This window comes from Tauraco erythrolophus, chromosome 3 (genome assembly GCF_009769465.1).
Source record: "Tauraco erythrolophus isolate bTauEry1 chromosome 3, bTauEry1.pri, whole genome shotgun sequence".
NCBI classification, from domain to species: domain Eukaryota; kingdom Metazoa; phylum Chordata; class Aves; order Musophagiformes; family Musophagidae; genus Tauraco; species Tauraco erythrolophus.
The window spans coordinates 43,855,150-43,867,243 of NC_141467.1; the positions used below are offsets into that span (position 1 = coordinate 43,855,150).

The 12,094-nt window shown below is 39.0% G+C and overlaps 1 protein-coding gene across 1 annotated transcript in view; it reads left to right on the forward strand.

The window, feature by feature from the left end:
• The first annotated feature begins 1,232 nt into the window (after positions 1–1,232).
• The window catches only part of CDH19 (cadherin 19), a 47,769-nt gene continuing 36,907 nt past the window's right edge, over positions 1,233–12,094 (forward strand). Inside the window, 2 exon segments of the mRNA XM_086609180.1 lie at positions 1,233–1,430; positions 8,568–8,862. Of these exon segments, the coding sequence (XP_086465306.1) occupies positions 1,233–1,430; positions 8,568–8,862 (493 nt within the window).

The window sequence follows — 12,094 nt, forward strand, 5'->3', positions numbered from 1 at the left end:
AATGTAATGTAAAATTGCTGGAAGGAAAGAAACAGTTGTCTATATTACCTGTCTGTCATTTTAAGCAGTTATGGCATTTCCTTTTGCATAAGGATGGGTGTTTATAACATTATTATTGAAATAATGATCTTAAAATACATAAATCCTTATTTTATCCTGGACAAGTAAAAGGCTCACGGATTTTTCAGGCCTAAAGTAAATATAGCCAAATATTTTGTCCAGTGTGTTGTACAAACTGACTGACGTGATAAATTCATAAAACAGACTGCTCCTGCATAAGAAATGTTATTCTTCAAGGCTAAAGCCTTGAAAAGAATGGCTAATGCCATTGACAATTAAGATTTTAAGACTTGAAATGTGTGTGGTAAGGATTTCAAAATTTTCCTTTTTGTTTCATAGATATAGCCATTCTTAAATGAACGTTGCACTTTATTGAAAATTCAGTTTCATTTACTGTACCAAAAATCACTGAAAAGTCAATATTAGCACATATTTGTACAAAATTCCTTTTCTGAAAGATTACTTTGTGCCAACGAAACTAGCTGCAGAAACCTACAGCTTTCAAGATGCATTTGCCCTTTGTCTGTTTAATTGAAGACAAGAATTTCAGAGGTGGTAAAATCAGTTAAGGTAATTTCTACTGACCAGGAAGGAGAAAGATGCACATTTTTGCTGCTGCTTCATGGTACCTTACCACATTCAGCATTTTTGCAGTTGTTTTACTGGGTTGGGAAAGAGGGAAATAAGAGGTTAAAAAAATATCTGCACTGCTCTGTTTCAGCTGTCAGTCATCAGGGCCACTAAGGCTAGATGTTCATCCTTCAGGCAGTTCTGTGACTGCAGCTCAAAATGAGCCCTCTCTAAGCAGAAACATACAATTATTCCAATCAAATTATTCCTAGGTTAACACAATACAATTACCCAGCTTAATATGGAAGAATTAATTGAAAGATGATTTTCCTTTTTTGCATAGAAAGTCCCTGTGTAGGATATTCATAAAGGAAAGTTGAACACTTGACTTTCATGCCAGGTCTCTAAGAGAGTCTCTGTTTTAATCACAAACAGACTTTGTTTCAGCTCTTTCCATTTAGGGGCAGGAGGAGGTTTTAACACTGCAAATGAGCTCTTGTATTAGCACAGAATCAATGTGTAAAAGTAGAAAGACAAAAGTGATGATTTTCACTCTTTTTCTTCTCTTCCACAGATGAAAATTGATTGAAAGAGGGTTCAGCATGAACTGGTCTGCATTACTATCTCTCGTGCTGATGCTGGTTCAACTTTATCCTTGTTCTCCAAGCACACAGAACCACAGCGCTCAAAATACAGATAAGTCTTCCAAAGCAGTTCAAAGAGTGAAACGTGGCTGGGTATGGGAGCCACTTTTTGCAACTGAGGAGCAGACTTCAATGGTGCCTGTGTATGTTGGACAGGTAAGATAAGTAATGAATGAAGGACACTACAAGGTTAGATTTAACATGCTGATTAGCAGCTTACTACCTTGACTTGGAAGACCAAGCATCTCCAGTGACCTGGAAATATCAGGAAAGGTAGAAAGAGAAGCTCATGGAGCTGTAATTAGGCAATACGTCTCTCCTTTCCTGTGACCTGACTTAGGGTCAGAGAACTTCAAGAGCTGCAGGTCATGACAGTACCAAGGACCTTCCTTCATCCAGGTCCGCTGTCAAGGAAACTTCACATTCACTCTGTACTAAAACTAGTTCCATACGCAGCAGATGAAGGTATCAAGCTGAAAAGTTCCTTTCTGTCTTCTGAATGAAAGTTAAGGACTCATTTATCAACATCTGTCAATTTCCTTGTGATATTTTTGGCACTGCATCAGAGCAGCCATACTGAGAGCAGTGCAGTTTACAAACAGTATTTAGCATGATTTTCTGTTACACTAAGTAGCAGCTGATTTACCCCTCATTAATTTTTAATGAAGCAGATTAATACTAAATCATTTTACCACTGAGAAACTACAGGAATCTTATGGTTCATTAGATTAACGTAGGTTTTGCACAACGAGCAATTATTTTTCACCCCTCCTTTAAAAATGTGCATGAAGATAATTGTTTTAATGAGATTTTATCTACCCCTTTCTTCTCTCTCTGCTTATTATTATTTATTATTATTTATTTTTGCATGCTAGAAGTAATTGTAATCTTAAGATCTAGTTTTCTTTTCTTTAAGGCACTTTCTAGATGAATGAAACCAAAATAAGTTTAACTGCTAATTAACTAGCACTAAAATTTAATTGAGCCCAAAGGGTGAAGTGCTCAAAATTCATTAATTACTTTTTCACAGCCCCCTTGAAGTAACTACTACGGAAGCGTGATGTCTCACTTCTGAAAGAACAAGTGTAGACATACTCATTTTTTTAATTATTGTTACTTTTCTCATAGACAGAAAACAGGTGGGGTTTTTTTGTAAAAGAAATTTCCTAATGTCATGTATTTTCATACAGCTTCAGAAAAATTTCATAATCTTGCCTTTTTATTTCCCACAAATAAACTATGGGGAACTTCTATTGAAGATTATGGTTAATTTATTGCAGTCTAACCATTGCCTCATCAGACATACTTACTTGTGTCTTTTTATTGAGTACAATATGCTCTGCTTTTAGTAAATGAAGTGACAGTCTATGATCAACATACAAATTTTTAGTAATAAGGCCCTGAAGGAAACTACATCAACAAAAATACAAAGGTACACAGTCTTTGGTTTTAAGTCACTATTCCGTATCAGCTTCTTTTCTCAGTCAGATTCAGAGCTCAATCTTCAAATTTCATTTAACATAGATTCATGAATCCTTTTTCCATTATCATGTTTATGAAAAAGAAATGTGTCCATCAGCACTGCAATGGCAGATATACAAAGGCAAGTATCTAATTCTTGCTTCCAGTTCTCATTTACAACAGAAGGACCGTTTATTTTCTTGTGTCTAACTTAATAAAACATCTGAGAACCTTCAATATGTTTTCTCAGCAAATGTAATCTGTAGGAGACCTTTCATTTAACATAGTCAAGCTCAAGAAAATCTTTTGGGGATAAATGATTCTGAGTGAAGTGGTTCAACACAGGTTATGTCTAAACAGCCGTTTCAAGGCATGCTTCCAGTCTCTAAGGGTTTGATGCATTCTATGATCACATCTGAACCCCATCTTAGGTTAAAGATCTAGATATTCATCACCTTTCCCATGCTCGGGGGTTCATGATAAGGAAACCAAGATTCATGGATCAAAAAGACTCTGTGGTCCCCCCTTAGACAGATGTTAAATGTAGATGGTGTCAAAATGAATTTGACCAGACCACTCATACAGGGGTGAACCTGCCTCATGTTTTGCACACAACTACTTATCTTGAAAACATTTGACTTTACATTGTTCGTATTTAAATAGCTCTAAACTCCCTAGCCTTGAAAGTTATCTCTCTTGTATTGGCAAGGGAAATTAACTCTGTATAATTTAGGGTTTAAATACTCAAACAGGACTAAAAGCAGGAACTCGAAACCTCATATCTCAGAGCAGTGTCCCCAGTCACATTGTAAATAAAATATCCATTTGATGCATGCAGACAATAATGCATTATGAAAATCTTCAAAAGCATTGGTATTGTTCCAAAGAAAAGCAAAAATGATTTTTGCAACTTCAGAAGTTGTTATGAAATACTTTGAGTAGATCCAATAGGCAAATGTGCCCTTTGCATCCCATAGTTACTTCTATTCTACTCTGTGGCCTCATATCCTGTGCTGAGCTGTAGGGTTAATAAGCATAAAGCAAAACAGTGACATTATTGAAGTCAACAAGTAGATATATTATTACATTTAAAGTCTACTGTTTTCTAGGAGAAGCAAGTTAAATAAAACCTTTTTTTAAAAAAAGACTGGATTTTTCTGTGATTATCCAGGTTCTTAGAGATTTCAACATCTTTTGTTCTAAATCCAAAATAAAGAAGAAAATATTAGAGAATTGTCCTGATTTCATCTAGGACGGAGTTAGTTTTTCTTTTTAGCAGTTAAAAGAGCTCTGTGTTTTAGTTTTAGTCTAGTATTCGTTATGACAAGAATGTTGATAGTGCACTAATGTTTATAGCTGAAACTGAGACGTCAAGGGCTTTTCAGCTTGCCAGTGTACAGGAGCACAACAGACTGGGGGGAAGTATGGCCAGGACAAAGGGTCCACAACTCCCTTTATGATTTGAACTTAGACTTAAGATTGAGGGCTAAATTGGACAATGAAGTATTTCATATCATACAACGTCATGCCTAGCATACAGATGATAGTTGACCAGAAAGAAAGGCTTTTGCTTTTCTGGAAACTCTCTTGGGAAGGCTCTCTCTCAGACTCTCAGAGTGCTGTCTCCCTTTCATTTTCCCTTCATGACTCTTGCCTGTCCGGGATTGTGGTGTCAGAACTTGTGTGTTCTGGAATTGTTATCTGAGACAGGACAGGTGTTGGTCACCAGATGGTGAACATAGAATCATAAAATCATAGAATCATAGAATCATTTGGTTGGAAGAGATCCGGAAGATCAACCATTCACCCTGCATTGTCAGGGTCCCTAAACCATGTTCCTCAGCACCAAATCCACACAGTTTTTAAACACCGCCAGGCATGGGGACTCCACCGCCTCCTTGAGCAGTGTGTTCCAATACTTCACAACCCTCTCTGTAAAGAAATTTTTCCTGATATCTAACCTAAATTTCCCCTGACGTAACTTGAGGCCATTCCCTCTTGTCCTGTCATTCGTAACGTGGGAGAAGAAACCGACCCCCATCTCCCTACAATTTCCTTTCAGGTAATTGTAGAGAGCAATAAGGTCCCCCCGGAGCCTCCTCTTCTCCAGACTAAACAGTCCCAGCTCCTCAGCCGCTCCTCATAGGACAAGTTCTCTAAAACCCTTCACTAGTTTCATTGCTCTTCTCTGAACCTGCTCCAGCACCTCAACGTCCTTCTTGAAGTGAGGGGCCCAAACCTGGACACAGTACTCAAGGTGTGGCCTCACCAGTGCTGAGTATAGGGTGACAATCACTTCCCTGCTCCTGCTGGCCACACTGTTTCTGATACATGCCAGGATTCCATTGGCTTCTTGGCTGCTTGGGCACACTGCTGGCTCATGTTCAATCTGCTGTCGACCAGCACCCCCATGTCCTTCTCTGCTGTGCAGCTTTCCAGCCACACTTCCCCAAGCCTGTAACACTGCAGGGGGTTGTTGTGGCCCAAGTGCAGGACCCAGCACTTGGTCTTGTTGAATTTCATACAGTTAGTCTCAGCCCATCGATCCAGTCTGTCCAGGTCCCTCTGTAGAGCCTCCCAACCCTCAGGCAGATCAACACTACCTCCCAATTTAGTGTCATCTGCAAACTTGCTGAGGGTGCACTCGATCCCCTCATTCAGATCATTGATAAAGATGTTAAAGAGAACAGGCCCCAACACTGAGCCCTGCGGAACACCACTGGTGACCGGCCGCCAGCTGGGTTTAACTCCATTCACCACCACTCTCTGGGCCTGGCCATCCAGCCAGTTTTTGATCCAGTGAAGCGTACACCTGTCCAAGTCATAGACAGCCAGCTTCTGCAGAAGAATGTTATGGGAAACAGTGTCAAAGGCTTTGCTAAAATCGAGGTAAACAACATCCACAGTTCTTCCCTCATCCACTAAATGGGTCATTTTATCCTAGAAGGAGATCAGGTTGTCAAACAAGACCTGCCCTTCATAAATCCATGTTGACTGGGCCTCACCATCTGACTGTCCTGTACATGTTGCATGATAACACTAAGGATGATCTGCTGCATGAGTTTACCTGGCACTGAGGTCAGACTGGCAAGCCTGTAGTTCCCTAGGTCTTCCCTCTTACCTTTCTCGTAGATCATTGTCATGTTTGCCAACCTCCAGTCAGCTGGTACCTCCCCTTTTAGCCAGGATGGTTGGTAAATGATGGAAAGTGGCTTCGTGAGCACCTTCCGCCAGCTCCCTCAGAACTCTTGGGTGGATCTCATCCGGCCCCATAGACTTCTGCACATTTAAGCCGTGCATCAGTTCTCCTACCGTTTCCTCTTGAAAGAAACCTCTCCATCTCCACCATTTGGTTCTAGAGGCATATCGCCCATTGAGTTAGTCTGACCATTAAGGACTGAAGCAAAGAAGGCATTGAGTACCTCAGCCTTTTCTTCATCCCCAGTCACTATTTCTCCCATTGCATTTAGCAAGAGGTGAAGATTCTCCCTAACCCTCCTTTGCTGTTAAGGTATTGTAGAAACCTTTCTTATTGTCTTTATGTTAGCTGCCAGATTAAGCTCCAGCTGGGCTTTTGCCTTTCTAATTTTCTCCTTGCATCATCTCACAGAATCCTTGTAGTTTTCGTGAGTGACTAGCCCCTTCTTCCATAGGTCATAGTCTTTCTTTTTCTTCTTGAGCTCCAGACGGAGCTCTCTGTTCAGCCAGGCTGGTCTTCTGCCCTTCTGTCTCATCTTGTGGTTCACTGGGACAGCCTGCTCCTGGGCTCTGAAGAATTCCCTCTTGAGAATTGTCCAGGCTTCCTGGACCCCTTGGCCTTTCAGGACCAACTCCCAAGGGACCCTTCCAACCAGTCTCCTAATAAGGTTGAAGTCTGTCCTCCGGAAGTCCAAGGCAGCAGTTCTGCTGACCCCTCTCCACACTGCTTCTATGACTGAAAAAGTTCTATTATTTCATGGTCATTATGTCCAAGATAGCCTCCAACCTTGACACCGTCAATGAGTCCTTCTCTGTTGGTAAACAGTAGGTCCAGCAGGGAGCCTTCCCTGGTTGGCTCCCTCACCAGCTGTATCAGGAAGTTGTCTTCCAGACACTCTAGGAACCTCCTGGACTGTTTCCTCACTGCTGTATTCAAATTCCAGCAAATATCTGGTAGGTTGAAGTCGTCCACAAGAACTAGTGGCTGTGATGGTGAGACTTCCCCTAATTGTTTGTAGAATATTTCATCTACATCTTCTTCCTGGGTGGGTGGTCTATAACAGACTCCCACTGTGATGCCAGCCGTACTGGCCTTCCCCCTTATTTTGATCCACAAGCATTCTACCCTTCCATCACCATTGCTGATCTCCAGACATTCAAAACCCTCCCTAACTTACAGCGCTACTCCCCCTCCTCTCCTGCCTGGCCTATCTCTCCTAAAGAGCTTGTAGCTGTCCAGCACAGCACTCCAGTTGTGTGTATCATCTCACCCTGTCTCCGTGATGGCAATTATATCATAGTTTTTCTTTTGCACAATGACTTCCAGCTCTTTCTGTTTGTTGCCCATGCTGCGTGCATTGGTGTAGAAGCACTTTAACTAGGCTAGTGATCTATTGCCTTTTCCTTGAAGGGAGAAGGCCTGTCTCCTGTTTGACCTCTCCCTGTCACTGCCTCAACTCCTGGCAGGCCAGTGACCATTGGGTCTGATCTATCTCCGAACATAGAGCACTCAATCTCTGCTGGTGCAACATACACACATTGTCCAATTAACAATGTTGTGCAGCTCTTAGGTTTAGTCCCAGCAAGCCAGACTGTATCCTCTTCCCCCTTTGAATCTGGTTTAAACTTTGAATCTAGTTTAAATGACTACATTATGCATCACTTGTTTGCATATATTATTATAATTATACATATATATATTCATACATTATTACTATTATTAAATTGTTATCTCAATCCACAAGTCTCCTTCCCCTTTAATTTTCTTTCCCACCTGAGGGTGGAAGAGGGTGAGTGAGCGGCTGTGTGGCGTTTAGTTGCCAGCTGGGCTAAATCGTGACAAGAATTAATGATAAAATAGAAATTGCTGCTCCCATAAAATTCAACTGTGGATGCTTGACATGTCGAGAAATTAAGTTGTTGCTATTGAAAAAGTACTGTTACGTATTGTTAACATTAACAGAACTATTTTGCTGGCATGAACAAACTCAGCTGAACTGCAATGGTCTCCAGGGTTCAGCTTCATCAGAGGAATCGTCATCACTAAGTTCATCTTAACAAGACAACAGAGGATGAAGATCATCCTGGAAGGAAATTGAAAATGTCTATCAATTTATTTCAGAATAAATAATATAGACTTATACCACAGAACGACTTTTCACCTCTTTAATATTTCAAGAGAAGTAGAACACCACTGTCTCTTATATTTACACTTAGTATTGCCAAGTACAAAAAAATATGCAAAGTGTACAAAGTACACTTGTAATTCATAATAATAAAAGTGTAGATAATGTTTAACTATCTTTGCATTGTTTTCAGTTTATGGAAGTTTATGGAAGCTGATAAAGCAATGATCTAAAGGAGGTACTTATATTAATTCCCTTCACTTCAAAGTGGCTGAAGCATCTTTTTTCAGGTTTACCATGCATTTATGTGTCTGTTATATGAATCTTTAAAATTGAACTATGACTGGCTGAAAATGTGACAGGTATCCTCTTTTAAATATTGGTATCCAAGAAGGCTCATTAGTGACAGAGTTCACTGTAGAATAAAAACAAACAAAGCCTAAAATGAACATTCCAAAACTTTATTCCTCAAAAAAATGTGGCTTATTTTTCTGTTTTATACTTGCAGCTGAAATCAGATTTAGACAAGCAGGATGGAAAACCTGAAATACATTTGACTGGCGAAGGAGCTGGAAATGTTTTTTACATTGATGAAACTAATGGCAAAATTTATGTGACACAAAAACTGGATCGAGAAAAGAAACCCTTCTACACTCTGAGAGCACAAGCAATTAACAAGAGCACTCAGCTTCCTGTTGAACCTGAATCAGAATTTATTATCAAGGTTCGAGATGTCAATGATCATGAACCACAATTCTTGGATGGACCTTATGTGGCCACTGTTCCAGAAATGTCACCTGAAGGTATGACATGCTATGAATCAAATTATAGAATCATAGAATCATAGAATGGTTAGGGTTGGAAGGGATCTCAAAGATCATCTAGTTCCAACCCACCTGCAATGGGCAGGGAAACCCTTCACTACACCAGGTTGCCCAAAGCCTCATCCAACCTGGCCTTGAACACTTCCAGGGATGGGGCATCCACAACTTCTCTGGGCAACCTGTTCCAATGCCTCACCACCCTCAATGTAAAAAAGTTTTTCCTTATATCTAATCGAAATCTTGCCCTCTTTCAGTTTGAATCCATTGCCCATTGTCCTATCACTACACGCTCTTGTAAAAAGTCCCTCTCCAGCTTTCTTGTAGGCCCCCTTTAAGTACTGGAAGGCTGCAATAAGATCACCCCGGAGCCTTCTCTTCTCCAGGCTGAACAGCCCCAACTCTCTCAGCCTGTCTTCATAGCAGAGGTGTTCCAGCCCTTGCATCATCTTTGTGCCCTCCTCTGGACCCACTCCAGTAGCTCCATGTCCTTCTCGTGTTCGTTTCCTGATATTTTTAGATAGCTATGATGATATAAAACCTTAATAGCATATTTTATAGACTTACTTTCAGTGAGAAGGAAGCAAACTATTTTACAAGCTTGGAAATTTGCAAAGATATATGCTTAAACCAAAGATTGTGTGTACTTCTACTTAACATCCTTGCCTTTAAATATTTAGGCACCTGTATGTATCCAAGTCTATTTACAGAATCTGGATACATTGTTTGGATTGACTATAGAGAGTTGTCTTTCCCATCAATTATTCAGCCTTGAAGTAGGTATTTTTTCAAAAATGTAGCATTACCATTAGAAATAAGCAGAGTAGTATAGCCATCTAACACTCCAAAAGAGATTTGAGGCTTACAGATTTCATTACTTTTTTGATCAGTATAGCACCCTAGTCTCTAGAAAATTGCTCATTGTATGATCATTGTTACAACCTGTCCTGCTCTTCAGTCTTCTACTAATCTGAAAGAAAAGTAGCGTGCATGTAAACCTTAACGTCTTCTGAGCTCAGTTGACTCTTTTAAGGACATAAATATAAGCTTCATTGAACTGAAGACTACTCAACAGCATCCTTCAATCTACTCTGATTCTGCTTAATAACTAAACATATGTCTTTATTATACTCTACGTAGTTATAAGTCATATTGTACTATAACTGGGAAAAGAATCACATTCACATCACAGGCACTCACAGTTTCTCCCCCCAAATATGGGGAGGGTTTCCTTCCTATAAGCAGTAGGTTCAGAACAGAAACTGGTATGAAGCTGATGTGAGGCTGATGTGACGACCATCCCACATCGTGTATGATGTCTACCTATTTACACTGCCAAACCTCTATCCCATCAGTCATGGTGTACAGTGAAGGACTGTCTTCTGATTTCCTAAGCGCATGAATTGTATTTTTCTGTCAAGAGGAACAGCTTACTTAACCCCTGCATCACTTTTTTCCCACCTCCACACCATCAAACAGACTTGCAATAGGATCTGCCACGTATCTGGAAACTTAATATAACCAATACGAAGCAAAGTTAACATCTGACAAATACAGGTGTATATGTATATATATGTGGTGTATGTACACATGTGCATACGTAATGTGGATATTGCATACATTTAAATCCTTAAAAAAATGCTAAGTATGAATGCAGCTGACTAAACCAGCATGTTAAAAATACTGCTATCTCCAAATAACTATCTTCAAAATGAAAGGAAAACTGTATTCTTTAAATCTTATAGAAAGAATCCCAGTATCTTTTTAAACATCCTTTTGGTTATTCTAATGCAAATAATCTTGAAAAAAAAATCAGATATTGTGCTACTCAATGTATGGAATGAATGTGGTCATTAACTTTGATAGCAACAATTATCATAAAAGGTAATAAAAACTATATTTCATTAAACATTATCCATCAAACTTTTAGGGCAGATTCAGTGACTCTTTCACAGGGAGCTGTAAGCTGTCATCTTCTGCCAGCCTGGATAGCAGTTACAAGAAAATGTCTGCAGTTAATCAAAAATGGAGTTAGTATCCTAATTTCTGCCAGGAAGGGGTAGCTCACTGTCACTATCAGCAATAACTACAAAAGACATTTATTTAGTCCAATTTATTTCCTAGTCACCCTGCTTATAGCACCTTCTACCAGGGAAATCACTTTTGAGTGTATGACTGTTTTCTTCACTGACACTTTCTTCCATGCGAAGAGACTTAGCTGTCTCAAGGCTTCTGCATCTGAGATCTTGGTCAAATAACTTTTTCCGATATACTTTGTTGCAAGTTCAGAGGGTACTTCTAGCCTTGCATCTTGCTCATTCACTCAGGTTTGGAGACGAGAAGACAGATACCTTGTCAAGGACCTTTGCATTATTTTTGATATGCTCACTGTAATAATAGGCATAGTTCATTTTCTAGAATTATCTGGGAATTTTATCTGGGATTTACACAGATTTCAGACTTTGACAATGCCCTCCTTTTCTTTTCTTTCTTTTCTTTTCTTTTTCTTTTCTTTTCTTTCTTTCTTTTCTTTTTCTTTCTTTTCTTTTCTTTTCTTTTCTTTTCTTTCTTTCTTTCTTTTCTTTCTTTTTTTTCTTTCTTTTTTTTCTTTTCTTTTCTTTTTTCTTTTTTTTCTTTCTTTTCTTTCTTTCTCTTCTTTATAAAAATGGCTTTAAAATAACTGATAATTTAGAATGGCTTGATTTATACACACACAGACCTGTAACCATTCACAGAAGTATATCAAGAACTGATTTATAAATTCCTTCTATTTTGTCCCCGTCTTAATGTTGAGCTCCTGTCTTAATGTTGGCTATATGGAAAAAAAAAAATAAAAAAATTAGGTAGGGTGATACTTATGGCCAAAACCAACTGTAGCAATTTTTTCCCATATACTTTAGATTTCTTACCTGAAATCACCAACAGGCCATTGACAGATGACAAGTTTCAATCTGGATTGACTTGAGTTGACTATAAAATGACACCCTAAAAATGAAAAGCTCAACAGTCTTTATCCAATCTTGTGTGTCATCTATTATATATTAAATTCCTAAAATACTGTCACTTCAACATAAGATTAATTAAACTGCAAAAAAACTTAGTTTATTTTGTGATATTCCTGTAAGATTTATATAAAAAAAATATTCCAGTAAAAAGTAAAAATATATGAAATGAAAAAAAAAATAAAATAGAAGTAACACCACCCCAAGTTGTG